We start from the raw sequence: 17,543 nt of genomic DNA on the forward strand, positions 1-17,543 counted from the left end.
CAATGTAACTCAACCAACTAAGATCCTATGTTCTTTCCTTTATTTTGAGAGAGATTAAGCGTGCCAGTTGGGGGATGCAGCAGAGAGAGAGGGAGAGAGAGAATCCAAACAGGCTCTGTGCTATTGCACAGGCTCAGTCGCACCACTGTGAAATCATGACCTGAGCTGAAATCAAGAGTTAGATGCTTAACTAACTGAGCCACTTAGGCACCCCACAGGCTATTGTTTTTAAGTGATGCATTCTGAGTTTTGAACAGTAGATTTACCAGTGAAATTTCAACATAGGTATAGTCATAAATTGAAGACTACCCACATCAGTGTGAAGCATCCACTACAGAACTATACTGCCTGGTCTCAAATCATTAACTAGATGATGACCTTGAGCCAGTAACTTAACCCCTTTATACATCCTATCTTTTTTTTTTAACAGTTATTTATTTTTGAGAGACAGAGTGAGACAGGGCATGAGCAGAGGAGGGACACAAAGAGAGGGAGACACAGAATCCGAAGCAGGTTCCAGGGGCTTGAACTCACCCACCGCAAGATCATGACCTAAGCCAAAGTCGGAGGCTTAACTGTCTGAGCTACCCATGCACCTCTGTATGTCCTGTCTTTAATGTGTGTAATAGTATTTCTCCCCTAATCGAGTGTTTTGAAGATTAAATTGGTTAGCACATGTCATGTACCAAGAATAGTACTTAGCACAAATAGTACTGTGAGAAATCAAGATGATAGGCCTGTATCAGAGAGCATCATTTCTATGTGTGAAAATTTGAAATCTTTGTCAGAGATACTTTCAAATGACATTTTATTTCATTTTAATAATCTGGTAACCCAAAAAGGATTTTTACTCAGTTCACATATTTTATAACTATTGTTTATTAGAAAAGTATAATTTAATTATACTATTGAGTATAACTATATCTAAAATGTTGTTAGTTTTGTTTTTCATATTTTAATTTTATTTCCACTGTTGTCTCTTGGGTGTATATTTTTTAGGAGAAAACAGTTTTTGGCCAAGGAAGAAAGGAACATCTTCATTAAAATCAGATGCTGCTCTGTCAAAATCAAAACGAAGAAAACAAACAGATAGGGTTTTTGAAAACCAAGAGGTCCAAGCTATTGGTGGCAAAGATGTTTCTCTCTTTCTCTTCAGAGCTTTGGGGAAGATACTGTATTGTAAAAGTAAGAAAATCTTATGTTTTATAAAAAATCTGTTAGGTATTGGTCCTACAACTGAAATTAAATACTAGTTTTTGAAAATGTCATGTCTTTGGTAGTCAGGGCCAGGCCTGACACTGTTTGGAAAGGCCTAAGACACAGCAGGTAAATGTTTTAAGTGCAGTATTTTTCAACTGTGGATGGGTTTAATTGTAAAAACTACTGTAGTCTATATCCATGGCTGTAAATCTTTTAAGTTTTAGTTTCCTGAAGGTGAGACATCAGTTCCTCCAGAATTTTAGTGGGAAATGTTGGTAGCCCAACACCAGCACCCTAGGCAGATTGTCAGGTAGCGCCAGGCCGTGGATCACCTTACATTTCCCCTCACTGGCTGCTCTCTCCCCAACCAGAGATGTTGCATTGCCCTTTTCTGTGTTTAATGCCTGCTTCACCTTCGTCCCTCCACCTGCATCATCCATCTCTAAGCTCCCAAATTGCCTCTTTTTTCAGTAAAATCCCAAACTTCTGTTCTTTATGTAGAAAATATCAGTTCCTAGTCTGCTGATTCTGGAAAAAGAGAGGATTAGGATTGAGGGGGTGGATCTGACATGCTTTTACATAGATTAAAGCAGTTCATACAGAATTTTGAGGGAAACTATTGCCATCATTTATAATAGTTTTATGTTATACCACGAAGTAAATAATCATAATGGACCATTGAAAAAAGTTCTTTTTGTACAGTGGTCCCAATTTTCTCTCAGGTAGTTTTTCAAATCTTGTGTAAAATAGCTGCTTCAATGGGTCACAAGTAGTATGTGCTTGTCATGCTTATCATGCCGGTTATTATCTGAGATTTTTTTCTGGTGGCTAAAAGCCCATTTGTTTTAAACCACTGTTTTTATCTTCCTATAAAACTGAGTGCCTCTCATACCCATTTTCCATCTTTTTTACTCCCTGCCTCTTTCTCTTCTGTTGTCTCTGTATTTCTGCTTCATTCTCTTCTCACTCCAGACATCCTTTTTGTTTTAGGCTATTATCTCTCAGTTTCTTCTTTCCAGATGGTTGAAAATTTGAGATTTCTCCACAGAAAACTTCATGACTCCTGAAGATTAAACTGGCATCACTTAGATGGAAATGAAGACACACTCGTGTCTTGGAATCCTCTCACCTCTGAAGTTCAGTGGCTATTCCCACTGATTCTTTTCTTTCTACTCTTTTCTTTTCCTTCTCAACATTATTTGTAACTTCTAGCATCAGGGAACAGTCTCTGTTCTCTTGTGCAGAAAGCAGCCTCATCTTACATTGCTAATAAATCAGTAAAGATCTCTATATTGAGGATGAGGATCAAAAGAAGAAAGCAACTCAGAACTGAAAAGGTGAAATGCAGAGTGCTTTGAGAATTGGAATATTTTAATACCAGAAAAGCCATAATCTAGGCATCAGAATTCTAATTTGTTCTGAGGAATAGTGATAGTGAGGCAACTAACCATATACAGCAAGGTGCTGTCGTAGTGAGGCAGCTGACAGAGGCCTCCATTTACTTTTTTATTTTTAACATCTTGCTTAGTATGTTTGGTATTATGTGCCTCAAGTATTGGAAAAAACCTTCAAATGAGTGGTTCTATATAACTTTAGGATGATGTTATTTTTAATAATTCTAGAATTTTTTTTATAGGAGCATCTTTAACAGAATTAGATTCCCCTCGGTTGCCTTCGCATTTATCAGAGTATGAACGGGATACCTTGCTTGTTCAACCTGAGGTAACGTCTATAACATATAATACTTTGTACAGGATGTATATTGGTTATATTTATGGAGATGTCCACTTAACCACTGAATTTTTCACCAAAATAACATATGTATACTTCTTTTTATAGGAAGTAGTAGAAATGTCACATATGCCAGCAGAGTTATTTAATTTATATCTTCACCAAAACTACTTAGATTTCTTCGTGGAAATAGATGATGTTGTGAGAGCCAGTGAATTTCTGAGTTTTGCAGATATCCTCAGCGGTGACTGGAATGTAAGAGCAATTTGACTTAACTATTTTTCTTTATGAATGTTGCCTCTGAATTGAGAAAGTTTACTTTTATTCCTCATTATTTGACATTTTATTCAACTTCTTAATAACAATGATAAAATTATTTGATCCAGTGCAGCGTTGGTAATGACACTGGTTAATCTGATTTTTTTTTTTTGGTGATAATTTAACACTAATTTTTTCTGAAGTTATTTTCTGATTATAAAACTAATATATACTCAGAAACTTTGACAACCATTGAAAAGTAGATAGGGAAGAAGTGCGTTTTTTATACTTTTACTTCTTAAATAATTTTTTTTACAAATTTGATATTATTCACTATAAGATTTATGTTTTTTCCTAACAATTTAACACTGCTCTGATCCGTGTAATAGCCACTAGCCACATGGCTCTACTTACATTAGGTTAAATTACATTTAATTTAATTTAAAATTCAGTTCTTTGGGGCACCTGGGTGGCTCAGTTGGTTAAGCTTCCAACTTCGCCTCAGGTCATGATCTCACGGTCCATGGGTCTGAGCCCCATGTCATGCTCTGTGCTGACAGCTCAGAGCCTGGAGCCTGCTTCCGTTTCTGTGTCTCCCTCTCTCTCTGACTCTCCCCCACTCATGCTCTGTCTCTCTCTGTCTCTCAAAAATGAATAAACGTTAAAAAAAATTTTTTTTAATTAAATTCAGTTCCTCAGTTTTACTGGCCAGTATGAATTCCAGTATTTGATAGTTAGCTATGGCTAGTACTACTGTGTACAAAATATTTTTGTTATAGAAAGTTCTTTTGGACTACACTGTTTTTGATATGTTAATATTTCTGTTATAAATATTGAAATAGCATTAATTGTTAAAATTAGAAAAGATACAGTGAAAGACATGTATGATACAGTTTCTGTGTTATAGTTAGTTTCATTATGCAGCAGTTGTGTTTGCTTAATTTTTCTTATATTTTTTATTTTGAAATTTTCTAAGCTATAGACTAATGGAAGAATGGTAAGATGAATGTCTGTGTACCCTTAGCTTTTGTTCACCAGTTTTTCACATTTTGTTACATTTGCTTAATCTGTATGTGTTTATACACTTGTTTTGGCCCAATAATTGGAAAGTAATTACAAACATCATGTCACTTACTACTTAAACATGCGTAAGGACATTATTGCCTATTATAACCACAATAGCATTTATCATACTTAAGAAAAGTAACATTAATTCAGTAACATATTGTCATAATTTTGATTTCCCCAGTTGTCTCAAAATGTATTTTAATTGTTTTCAACACCCACATCCAAGATCCAGTCAGAATTCACACACAGCGGTTGATTGTTATATCTCACTTGAATTTGATTTAGGTAATTTTGTAGCTTATTATTTTCAGGGCTATGGTTATGTTGGAAAAAGTGAACATTAAGTATATATGGTTAGTGGTTTTTTGGTGTCAGCACGATGAATAGCACTTCTTTATAAATGTCTCATTTTCCTCATTTTACATTGTCTCCTTTTTTAGACACGCACTTTACTCAGGCAGTATACCACATCCATAGCTACGAGGGGTGTGATGCATTCCAATAAAGCGCGAGCGTTTGCTCATTGCCAAGGAGGGGGATCAAGTTTTCGACCCTTGCACAAACCCCAGTGGTTTTTCATAAATAAAAAGGTAAAATAAAAATTGCATACTTTTAGTAGGTAAACTTTATGGTGTTTGAATTATATCTCAATGAAGCTGTTCTGTTTTTTGTGGTTTTAAAAAAGTATTTTATTATTAGTAAAATTAGTTGCTAATACCCACCATTTTCTTGGAATTACAGTAAGACGTAAAAAGGACACTCTTCTTGAATGCCCAGTCATTATTTTTAAGGAAAAAAACACTCAAAATTTGAAAGCACATATTTTATTTATTAGTTGACTATTACTAAATTCAAAGTGTCATAACTATATTTTAATTATAATTGAAAATAGTGGCATCTGGATGGCTCATTTTGAAGAGCATGCGACTCTTGATCTCAGAATTGTGAGTTTGAGCCCCACATTGAATGTATAAATTATGAAAGAAGGGGAAAGAGAAGGAGTAAAAGTAAAGAAATAAATGAATGAATGAATGAATAAATAAATAAATCCTGGCTTTGCTTCTAACCAACAGGTTATTTTACCTAATATACACTTCATTTCCACACTTTAAATGTTGCAGATTGAATTACAAGTCAAAAATAGGTTGTCCCCCAAGTTGAATACTACACACAGATTTTTTTTCTCGTGAATTACCAGTCTTTAAAAATGAGTACAATTATTAAAATTCACATATGGATTTCTGGCTCAGAATGTCTAGACTTTCCTGAAATAAATGCAAAGTAAGGCAGCACGGGCCTATATTTTGACATGGCAGCTCTCTGGTCAAGCCAGGCAGCATCTACCCCTTGAGAATGGGAGTGGTGGCTACCTTCCCTGGCTGCTTCACGTCACTGATTTATGTACCTCCAGGAGCATCTGAATTTGTGGCCCCAGAACTATGTCATCTCAGATCTTGTCCAGTTCTTAAGTCATGTGAAATAGGAGCCTGTAATTTGTCACCTAAGACATTTTTCCCAACAGATTTCTTGTAGAATTTCATGACTTTTAATGAATTTGTGTCCCTTATTGACTTGCTTTTCACATATATTAACTTTGCTGTATAGTTACTTATGAATTATTTGTAACACCGTGAGCTCTTTGAAGGCAGATTGTGCTTGTCTCCTTATCAGCCTAACATTGTGCCTGTGTTAAATAAAGAAAATAGTTCTTTCATTGAGAAACAGTATTCTCACATAATTTGTGACGTATGCTTATAATCAGAATACCTTTAATTTTAAGGTTTATTTTCCTTCTACCTTAAGTCTCTTTAAAAAATTCTTATTGCTGTTAGTCAAATACAAAATAGTTGTATGGGTAAAATTCTTTATTAGATAGGGCTAGAACAGTTAGAAAAAACTAATTAGATAAACTCCTAAAAATATGTTTGTGGTATATATACACACACTTTGTGATACAATAAACTTCATTTGTCTAGGAATACATCTTCATTTTTTTTGTTTTATTTTTCATTTCATCTTTTCTTTTTCCCTTCTATACAGTATCGGGAAAATTGCCTGGCAGCAAAAGCTCTTTTTTCTGACTTCTGCTTACCAGCTTTATGCCTTCAAACTCAGCTGTTGCCATACCTTGCTTTGCTAACCATTCCAATGAGAAATCCAGGTAATAACATGGGCTTTTATTTAATCCAAGAAGTAATGTTTTGTTTTGTTAATTATAGAGATAGCATGAGCGGGGCAAACGGGAAGAGAGAAAGAGAGAGAATCTTAAGCAGGCTCCTTGCTCAGCATGGAGCCCCACATGGGGCTCAGTCCCACAACCCTGGTATCATGACCTGAGCTGATAATCGAGTCTGACACTCAACCAAACTGATCCACCCAGGCACCCCCAAGAAGTAGTATTATATAACCGTATCTTTTTAAAGTCAACTCATTGCTTCATTCTAGTGAGACTAAGTTTTTTTCCTTTATTTTTTGATCCAAAATGAATACATGTTTTCAATTAAAAAAGGAAGAAAGAATTCAAATAATAACAGAAGTATATAAAGAAAAAATATTAAAAGTCCTCTATAACCACAGGTAATTCCTTTTGAAAGATTGGTATAGTTCTTCCTGACTTTTTTCTGTGCACATACAAATAGTAGGTTTATGCTTTAATTGGCATATATCACTTATTGTGGATAGTGCTCCCTATGTTATAAATTAGTAGTCAGCTCTGGAGGCTGGGAAGTCTAAAAGGTACAAGCAGATCCCGTGTCTGGTGAAGGCCTCCTTCCTAGCTTATAGATGGCCGTTTTCTTGTATTCTCACATGGCAAAGAGCAGAGCAGTCTCTGATTGTTCCTTTTGTAAATACCAGAAATCCAGGATCATTTTATACTTTGTCTGCCGTAGTACTAGAATCAGGAATCCCAAGGAGCCCTGGTTCCTTTTAGTGGAAATGGTATTTAGAATTTAGGATCTGGGGGTGCCTGGCTGGCTCAATAGGTAGAGTGTGTGACTTTTTATCTAGGGGTTGTGAGTTCAGTCCCATGTTGGGCATAGAGCCTACTTAAAAAAAATTTACAATCTGGTCACTAGGTATGGTCCTTGCTGTTGGAGTATCACTGTGTCTATGCTTTTTGAATGGAACAAATCTAGGAAAAGTGTGTGTGTGTGAGTGTGTGTGTGTGTGTGTGTGTGTGTGTGTGTGTGTGTAAACCATGAATTCACACCAGTACTTTCAATTTCAGCCTAATGCCACAGAGTTTATTTTAACCTTTCCCAGTTTAGTAACTAGTACTGATTTGGACTGCTTACATTAAAATTATCTGGAGAATCATTTACTAGTTAAAAATTCAGATTATAGAATCACAACTCCTTTTTCCATATCAAAAAGCTATCTTTTTAAAAACTCCTGATTCTCATCCGGAGTGGATCTTTAAAAAGGTAAGTATCCAAGAGCCGTCATAGAGTTGCATTTATAAACTTTGAAAGGTTTGTAAAATTCATTTAAAAATAAGATGTTTTGGGGGCTTCTGGCTTGTCAGTTGGTAGAGCATGCAACTCTTGATTTAAGTTTTGGCTTTTTTTTTTAAATCATATTTCCCCCCATTTACTGTGTCATTTTAGAAGTTCTTTCTTTAAAATTTTTGCTATTTCCTCTTTGTCTTTTATTCTGGTCCTCTGTTAGTGTTTGTTAATATACTTACAGATATCTGACATTCCTCTGATAATGTCAGTCAATTTTTTTCACTCCATTTTCTCTGATTGTGCAATCTTTATCAGTCTGTGTTCAAGTTGACTGAGTCTTCTGCCAGTTCAAATCTAGTATTGAACCCCTGTAGTGAGTCACTGTTCTGGGTGAGTAGCCAAGTGGAGGTAGCCTCTGAAGATCTTGGCTGGGCCCCTTCTCGCATGGACCCTGCACCCTATGGGTGAGCTTGGGTGAAGGCCATCGCAGTTGGAGGAGGCGGCAGTATTCTCAGCATGCTATGCTGCTAGGATAGAGCTTCCATGCCAAGGGTTGGAGAAAGGGAGTTCTGGATTCTTGGCTGGCCGCAGGCGGGAGGGAGTCCTATGAGTTCTTGGCTGCTCCCACCAGGAGTGAAGTCTCTCTAAAGCTGAGGAAGTGAAGGAGTGGGTCCTGGTTCAAATGCCACAGACTCTCACTGTTAGATTTTCCTGGGGAAAAAAAAAGTTTCTTCCTAGCATTAAATTAAATATCATAAATAAAATATCATCTTAATCCACTTTTAAGTATATAGTTTAATAGTGTTGTTTATTCACCTTGCACAACCAATCTCTAGAACTTTGTCATTTGCAAAATTGAAAGACACATTAAATGCTATCTCCCACTCCCTGTCCACCACCTACCTTCTGTCTCTGAATTTGACCACTCTATGTACCTCACATAAGTGGACTCACAGTATTTGTCTTTTGTGACTGACTTGTTTCACTTAACATGTCATCAAAGCTTATATTATAGCATGTATCACCATTTCCTTTTTAAGGCTGAAGAATATCACACTGTATATACCACATTCTCTTTATCCATTCATCTATTGATGGATACTTAAGGGAGCAGCCAAGAACTCATAGGACTCCCTCCCGCCTGCGGCCAGCCAAGAATCCAGAACTCCCTTTCTCCAACCCTTGGCATGGAAGCTCTATCCTAGCAGCATAGCATGCTGAGAATACTGCCACCTCCTCCAACTGCGATGGCCTTCACCTAAGCTCACCCATAGGGTGCAGGGTCCATGCGAGAAGGGGCCCAGCCAAGATCTTCAGAGGCTACCTCCACTTGGGTAGTCACCCAGAACAGTGCTGCTGTGAACATGGGGTATATGATTACTCTTGAAGATCCTGTCGTCCATTCTGTTCGGTGTATACCCAGAAGTAGAATTGCTAGGTCATATAGTAATTCTGTTTTTCATGTTTTAAGGAATTGCCTTACCATTTTCCACAGCAGTCATACCATTTTATATTTCTACCAACAGTGCCCAAAGGTTTTAGTTTCCATACACCTCTGCCAAGCTTTTTTCTTCTTCTTCTTTTTTTTTACAACAGACATCCTAATGGATATGAAATGGTATTCCATGGTTTTGATTTAATTTTCCAAAGGATTCGTGATCTGAGCTTGCTTTTTCTTTCTCTTTCTTTTTCTTTTCCTTCTTTCTCTCCCTTCCTTCCTTCCTTCTTTTGTCTGGCACAGGTGAGGGGTAGAGGGAGAGGAAGAGAACCTTAAGCAGGCTCCATGCCTAGTGCAGAGCCTGATGCAGGGCTCAGTCTCATGATCCTGAGATCATGGCATGAGTGGAAATCAAGAGTTAGACACTCAACCAACTAAGCCACTCAGGTGCCCTGAGAATCCCTTGCTTACTCCCATTTATATATCTTCTTCAGAGAAATGTCTATTTAAAGATTTTTAAAAATCTCTGTTTCAGCTCAAATTTCTTTTATCCAAGATATTGGGAAACTTCCTCTGAAGCGACACTTTGGAAGGTAAGCTGTTTTAATTTTCAAAGAACTGTTACTGAAATGTCCACTAAACGCTATCTACTTTTTCAGTATACAACCAATAAAAATTTGTCTGTAATCCTCCAGTTAACAAATCTTGCTTATCTGGAAACCTCTTTTAACCTTTTCTCCCAAGATGTTCTTAGCTTATTTTTTCCCCCTAATTTTTAAAAAACGTTTATTTTTGAGAGAGTGAATACAAGCAGGGGAGGGGTAGAGAGGGGGTGGACAGAGGATCCAAAGTGGGCTCTGTGCTGACAGCAGCAGCTTGAACTTCAACCCACGAATTGTAAGATCATGACCTGAGCCGAAGTCAGATGCTTAACTGACTGAGCCAGTATGGTGCTCCTTAGCCTGTGTTTAAAGCCTGTAGGAACTAGGAACTACCACAAAAGCACTGCCTTTTTCATTTCCTTATTTTAAAAGATTCAGACAAATAAAACCTAGATAAAGAGAGGTGTATCTGTGCTGTTCATTTTATTGCAAAATCACTTCTGGGCTAATATCAGTGATAAACATAACATGTATATTTCATTTCTACTTAGCTTATCTGTAATATCAAATTATATATTCAGGCATTTAATTATTATTAGTGTTTTATTTTACGTTTTCTCTTATTTTAGAGAGAGGAGAGAGCACAAATGGGGAAGGGGGCAGAGAGAATCCTAAGCAGGCTCCACAGTCAACCACAGAGCCTGACATAAGGCTCAATCCCACAACCCTGGGATCATGTCCTGAGCCCAAATCAAGAGTCAGACACCCAACCGACTAAGCCATCCAGGCACCCCTGTACTTTAGCATTTTAAAAAGGTTTAAAAAGGGCTTTTTAACTGTTCTTATAGGTTCAACTACTTGATCTAATTTAGGAGACAGGATTTGTAAATGCTACTTACTGCAGTAACTAGTACTTTATCTTTCATTCATGATGACCATATTTAACGTTATCATTGACTCATGTTGACAGTATTAAATATGAATATGTAGTTTGATATTTAATATTAATATTTAATAATTCTCTAGTTTCATATAATCCTACCTAACCTTATTTTTGTACATTTAGCTTATTTCCAACTTTATCACAGCTTTTCTTATAGCTTAAATCATTGCTGTTGCTAGGTCATGTAGTAATCTGTTTTTAATTTTTTAAGAACTGCCTTAGCATTTTCAACAGCAGTTACACCTTTTACATTTGCACCAGCAATGCTCAAGAGTTTCAGTTTCCACATATCTTTGCCAAACCTTTTTTCCCCCTATTATAACAGAGATCCTAAAGGTTGTGAAATGGGATCAAACGTTATTTACATAGGATGTATTCCTAGCAAAGAAGTTGCTGGATCAATGGACATAAACTTTTTTGAAGTCGTTGCTCTATATTGCCAGATTGCTTCTAAGAATATTTTACTAATTTTATATCCATTTAACAGTGTATCAGCATATTCTTTTCTCCTAACTCTTGACACTGCTGGGTTTTTATTACTTACTTGGGGCACCTGGCTGCCTCAGTTGGAAGAGCATACAACTCTCAATCATGGGATCGTGTGAGCCCCATGTTGGATGTAGAGATTACTCAAATAAAAGATAGATAGATGGATAGATAGATAAATGATCTTGCCAGTTTTAAAGATTACAGTACTAGTTCACTATTTTAATTTCAATTTTTAAAATTACTAATTTGAACAATTTTTTCATTAGCTTGTACTTTTTTAATATAAGTTGTCCATGTTTTATACCCATTTTTCTATTCTATTTAATTTTTTTTAATTTGTAAGAACTCTTTACAAGTTGTTTGTATTGTAAGCTTTAATTTATTCACATTTTGTCATTTACCTTGTACTTTTGTTTATACCATTACCATGCCAAGCTAAAGGCCTGGCTAAACACTGATCACAGTGAATGTAGACAGAACACTAAAGATGGCTTCATAGTCCTCACACTCATGGTGTGATTTAAAGGGCATCCCTTTATTTGGTTATTATTGATGGCTGCATTGTAAATCTGACAGGTTGAAAATGGAAGCCCTGATGGACAGGGAGCCTGGAATGATAGATCCTGACAGTGGAGATGAAGCCCCGCCTCCTGGAGGGCAGCTCTACAGACGGAGCTCCGCAGAGGAAGCTCTGGGTGAAGCCACTCAAACCGCCGAACCTGAAACCTGGTGTCTTCCTCTGAGTCAGAACAGTGGCAGTGGACTGCCTGCCAGCCAGCCTCGGTCCTTTTCGTCACAGGGAGACCTGGATGAAGAAGAGATGATCATAGAAGACTATGAGAGCGATGGGACATAGAGACCTGCCCACCAGTCATGCTACTACGTGGCAGATTCATGTTCCTTTTATTCAGTGGTACCTGAGCAGAGATAATATACTTCTCAAGTGAATGAAAGTTTAGTTCTTCACTCGTAGTATTTCAGCACAAGAAACTGACTTGTCATTTTGAAGTAAACTGAAGACCAAGCTTCAAATACCTTAATTTTTGTTGTTTCTAGTATTTATTGAGTGGCGCTGGGAGGTCAGTGTGTTTGAAGTGTGTTTGAACATTATGCCAAATATCAAACAATGTGAAGGAATAATGCTGAATATTAAAACTTAATGGGTTTGTAAATATGAATTATAAAAGTTTAGTATGCAATTGAGTGTAAATAAAACTTTGTGCCTTATCCACAGTTTTTCTATGGTCTTTAACTTCTCAAATACCATTTTTATATGCTGTACAGTGGACTATTTCAGATACTTTTTGGAAAGTAATTTATATCATTATTAAAATGTTGAATTTCATTTCGTTTCCTCGTTTAATATTTCCTAACATGTATTGTCGGCCAGGTATCATTGGGCATAATATATGAATCTCCTTTATCCATTGTAAACACTTTTCAAAAAACGGAGGGAAGAAAATCTTGCAAAGAGAGCTCTCTGGAGGGGTAAATCGCACCTTCACTACTTTTCCAAGCTCTGTGCGCTCGCGGGGCGCGGGTTGGTAGCAGCAGCTCGGAGGGGCGGGGGCGGGCCCGACGCTCCCCGGCCGCTAGCGGGAGTCCGGTCCGGACAAAGCCGGGCGGGGCAAACTTGTGGAGTCGCCCCGCCCCGGGAGCTGAGCCGGGTTTCAGCGCCGCGGGCTGCGAGCGCGCTGTTCCCGGCGGCCGCGCAGGTGAGGGGACGCGAGGGGTGGCGCCTACGTGGTCCGGGCGCGGGCGCGGAGGGCCTGGGCCCCCACCCCGGCAGGTGTGCGGCTGGAGAAGGAGAGGCCGTGGGCTCAGCGCGCGCCCGCTCCCGCGGCCCTCTCCGCTCAGCCCCGCCATAACCTGCGGCCGGGACCGGCCGGCGGCGCGGAGGGAGGTGAGGCTCCCGGGGGAGAGCGAGGCCTGCGCGTCAGGAGGGCCCCTCGCCCAGCGCACGTTCATCCGGGGGACACAGGTGCGCGGCGAGACGCGCCCCGCCGGCCGCGAAGGCGCCGCCCTTTCCTGGCGCGGGGATCCTCCTGTCCCCACCTGGGCACAGACTCAGTTCCGGCCGCTCTGGGCGTAATCTCGTCCGATTGAGAGAATGAGTTTTCCCTGGGACGCGAAGCAGGAGCGCTCCCCGGGGTGGTTCCTTGAGGCGGGCCGAGCCGGGGACTGAACGAGAGTGGTGGGACCGGACGCCGAGCCTAGACGCCGGGGGTCCCATGGCACTCCCGCGCGGTTAAGTGAAAACCCTCGGGGCTTTCCCAGCCCCCAGCAAGAGCAGAAACATCTCTGGAGCCCAGCAAAACTTTGCTGACTAAAGCAATGGTTCTGTTTTTGTAAAAAGGCGACCGAGTTCGGTTCCCAGGTGGCTTCCCTGGGGGAAACCATTTCTCCTCCCACCGATGTGGCTTTCCGAGCTGTGAGTTCCAGCAGAATGGAGTCAGGGTCCGGGGTCTTGACAAAAACAAAGACCCACTGTGCCTCAGCATGCTGAATCCAAGTGGGCTCTCGTGACACCCTGGACCATACAGGAGGGCTAGCCACACAGCCAAGATGTGATAAAATCCCGCTGACCCTTCCCTTCCAAAATCACTTGTTAATTCTATATAGGAGTCTTCAAATTTATTAACTTTTTGCATTTTGTTTAAATGTTGGTAAGACAGTCTAATTCAGATGAGCCGCTTTGCACAGGTGTCGATAAGGGAAACCCATTACAACAAAGCACACTTTTTTACCAGTGTTAAATTAAGCGGCGGGATATCCTTTAAATGGGTATGTATCAGGGGCCCGTGGACGGCTCAGTGGGTTGAGCGTCTGACTCTTGGTCTTGCTTTGCTTTGCTTTGCTTTATTTTCTGTTCTTTTCTTTTCTCCTTTTCCTCTTCCTTTCTCCCTTCCCCTTCCCTTTTCTGCTGAGGTTGTGATCCCAGGGTTGTGGGTTGGGATCCAGCCTGCCTCTCTGGCACCTCCTTTATTTCTGTATTCAGGTGTCATATTCTCTATGAAGACTTTCAAGGTCATTCTATTTAGAATTGTAGTACCCTGTCCATAAAGTACTCTTTATCACCATTCTTAGTTCCGTGGCATCTATATAAATAGCATCTAAATAAATCAGATTTATTCTACTTCCTTATCTATCATCTGTTACCCCTCCACTGTGTTTTAAGTTCATGAAGGCAGGGATTTCGGTTGGTTTTGTTCACTGATACACTTTCAGCATGCCTGGTGCATGATAGATGTTTGGCAAATATTAGTTGAACGATAGGTCTCCATTTTACAAAATAAAACAAAACTTTAGTGGGAGCCTGGGTGGCCCAGTCAGTTAAGCGATGTGCTCTTGGTTTCAGCTCAGGTCATGAACTCACGATTTGTGGGTTTAAGCCCTGAGTCAGTGAGGAGCCTTCTTGGGATTCTCTCTCCTCTCTCTCAGACCCTCCCTGGCTGTCTCTCTCTCGCTCTCTCTCTCTCTCTCTCTCTCTCTCTCTCTCTTTCTCAAAATAAATAAAAATAATAAACTTAGAGAAACAAAACAAAGCCTTAGGGGATGCCTGGGTGGCTCAGTGAGTTAAATGTCTGACTCTCGATTTCGGCTCAGGTCATGGTCTCATGGTTTGTGATATCAAGCCCCACATCAGGCTCGGAGCTGACAGCATGGAGCCTGCTTGGAATTCTCTCTCTCTCTCTCTCTCTCTCTCTCTCTCTCTGTTGTTTCCCCCACTCATTCGCTCCTACCTCTCTCTCAAAATAAATACATAAACTTAAAAAAAAAAGCTGGGGTGCCTGGGTGGCCGACTTCGGCTCTGATCATGATCTCACTGTTCATGGGTCTGGGCCACAAGTTGGGCTCTTTGCTGACAGCTCAGAGCCTGGAGCCTGCTTCTGCTTCTGTGTCTCCCTCTCCCTCTGCTCAGTCTGTCTCTCTCTCTCTCAAAAATAAATATAAAAAAAAAAGTCTTAGGAATTTCTGAATGATTCAACGCCATAAAGGTGGGATTCTCCATTTAAAATTTGAGACCTTTATAGTGCTAAGTACACTGCTTATGGCCAGTGAGTTTTCAGTAAATACTCGCTTTAAGTAATATGAGGGAGACATTCATTGTGCCTTAAACCTAGTAGTCAGCAGAAAATGTCTGTTTATACATGTCCGGGTCATTGATTGCGTGAAGAAAATCAACAGGTTTACTGAAAGTGCTTTTGCTGTGCTTTATTTTTTAGGCGACTCAAACCCCCTCTGAGATACTTTCTGTGTGTACAGCAAATCCCCTTGAGGTGGCTGCTCCGGAGAGAGTGATACGCATGATAAACATGGCTGCTTTGTGTTGTACTTTTGGGGAGTCTTAACCTTCAGTGACTTTTTTTCCTCTGAGAATTCAAATTTTAAAATCTAACATGAAGTGCTAATATTTTAGAGTGCAAGGAGCAAGTCCCCTAAACTGACTTCCCTGACTTAAGAAAGAAAGGTGCTCTTCATTCCCTGTGTTTAACGGACTGCTTCTCCCAGGCCATTCCAAAGCGGATTTGAGGTAATAAAAATGAAGAGTATTTGCCGACCCATCAAACTTTGGTATGCTCACGCTATTAAATATTTTGATTTAGATGTTTGAAGGAAGGCTTCTGTTTGGGATGTGTTAGTGTTCTGTATTGTTAAAATTTAGTTTCTTTTATGGTGTTTATATTCCATTGTTTATAGGGCTCATAAGATAAATTAGACTTAAAAATGTTTTAATTCAGAACTAAGATTTTAAGTTTCAACTGCCCTTAAAATCATATAGAATAATGATGATGTCCCTGCCTAATATGCTACATGTGTTTAAAATATACATATTTATTTTATCATTTGTACATATCATGATCATTAGACATCATATTGATTTCCTAAATATGATCATCTAGTGGATAAAATCAACATCACTGAAAGAATAAATAACTAGGCATCAGTGTAACTTTCATCTTGGCCACAGGTGTAAAAGTCACAAATGTCGTCCAGTAATGGAAGATGCAAGAATCAGGACAGGCACTACGATGAGGTCCCAAGGGACTCACCCTATCACGATGGCACCATAGGAGCCTTCCAGACTCTTCAGGACAGTGAGCTGGCCGTGAGCGCCGATCCCTTGCCACCACCCCCTCTCCCGTTACAGCCGCCCTTCGGCCCCGACAGCGTCTACTCAAGTGACACAGAGGAACCGGCCATAGCGCCAGATCTCAAACCCGTAAGGCGCTTTGTCCCCGAGTCCTGGAAGAACTTCTTCAGAGGGAAGAAAAAGGACCTGGGATGGGAGAAGCCCGTGTCTGACATCAGATACATCTCCGATGGAGTGGAGTGTTCACCTCCAGCCTCTCCGGCAAGACCAAACCACCATTCACCCCCCAACTCCTACAAAGATCCTTACGGAGGGTCAGTAGGGACCTTCAGTTCCCCGAAAGAGGCCGAGGCAATGTTCCCCCACGACTCCTACGGTTCACTAGGCCGCCACACGCAGACGGCCCGAACGTACAGTGAGAAGGTGGAGGACTATAACCGGAGGTACTCCTACATGAAGTCGTGGGCAGGCCTGCTGCGGATTCTGGGTGTGGTGGAGCTGCTCCTGGGGGCCGGCGTCTTTGCCTGTGTCACGGCTTACATTTACAAGGACAGCGAGTGGTATAACTTGTTTGGATATTCACAGCCCTATGGCATGGGAGGCCTCGGTGGCCTGGGCAGTACGTATGGGGGCTATTACTACAGTGGCCCCAAAACCCCTTTTGTACTCGTGGTTGCTGGATTAGCTTGGATCGCCACCGTCATTATTCTGGTTCTTGGCATGTCCATGTACTATCGGACCATTCTTTTGGATTCTAATTGGTGGCCTCTGACCGAATTTGGAATTAACGTTGCCTTGTTTATTTTGTACATGGCTGCAGCCATAGTCTATGTGAATGACACCAACCGAGGCGGGCTCTGCTACTACCCATTGTTTAATACGCCGATGAACGCATTGTTCTGCCGGGTAGAAGGAGGACAGATAGCCGCAATGATCTTCCTGTTCGTCACCATGATCGTTTACCTCATTAGTGCTTTGGTTTGCCTAAAGTTATGGAGGCATGAGGCGGCGCGGAGACACAGGGAATTCATGGAACAGCAGGAGGTAAGGAACTTCATAATCCTTCGTTTGTTTTTAATTTTTTTCCTATTACTTACCCCCTGGTTAAATGTATGTAGCTCTTAAAACAAAAATCTTATAAAAGCCTTTTTTTTAAAGTTTATTGTATTTATTTTGAAAGACAGAGGGAGCATGATCGGGATAGGGGCAGAGGGAGAGAGAATCCCAAGCAGGCTCCACACTGTCAGTGCAAAGCCTGACACAGGGCTTG

At 40.2% G+C, this 17,543-nt stretch overlaps 2 protein-coding genes across 5 annotated transcripts in view; both read left to right on the forward strand.

Annotated features, from left to right (window-relative positions):
• Positions 1-12,523, forward strand: part of RAD17 (RAD17 checkpoint clamp loader component) — a 31,417-nt gene extending 18,894 nt beyond the window's left edge. For 2 of the 3 annotated variants that reach the window (XM_029942392.1, XM_029942394.1), the window contains 7 exons: positions 1,000-1,185; positions 2,837-2,922; positions 3,040-3,186; positions 4,698-4,847; positions 6,298-6,418; positions 9,680-9,737; positions 11,755-12,523. In XM_029942392.1, the coding sequence (XP_029798252.1) occupies positions 1,000-1,185; positions 2,837-2,922; positions 3,040-3,186; positions 4,698-4,847; positions 6,298-6,418; positions 9,680-9,737; positions 11,755-12,034 (1,028 nt within the window). In that variant the 3' untranslated portion in view covers positions 12,035-12,523. The remainder of the gene's footprint in view (positions 1-999; positions 1,186-2,836; positions 2,923-3,039; positions 3,187-4,697; positions 4,848-6,297; positions 6,419-9,679; positions 9,738-11,754) is intronic. The other variant, XM_029942393.1, reaches the window with a different exon arrangement.
• Positions 12,524-15,573: 3,050 nt separating this feature from the next.
• MARVELD2 (MARVEL domain containing 2) overlaps positions 15,574-17,543 on the forward strand; it is a 34,027-nt gene continuing 32,057 nt past the window's right edge. For both annotated transcript variants that reach the window (XM_029941374.1, XM_029941373.1), the window contains exons 1-2: positions 15,574-15,712; positions 16,151-17,317. In XM_029941374.1, coding sequence (XP_029797234.1) covers positions 16,166-17,317 — 1,152 coding nt within the window. In that variant the 5' untranslated portion in view covers positions 15,574-15,712; positions 16,151-16,165. The remainder of the gene's footprint in view (positions 15,713-16,150; positions 17,318-17,543) is intronic.

This window comes from Suricata suricatta, chromosome 6 (assembly GCF_006229205.1).
Source record: "Suricata suricatta isolate VVHF042 chromosome 6, meerkat_22Aug2017_6uvM2_HiC, whole genome shotgun sequence".
NCBI lineage: Eukaryota > Metazoa > Chordata > Mammalia > Carnivora > Herpestidae > Suricata > Suricata suricatta.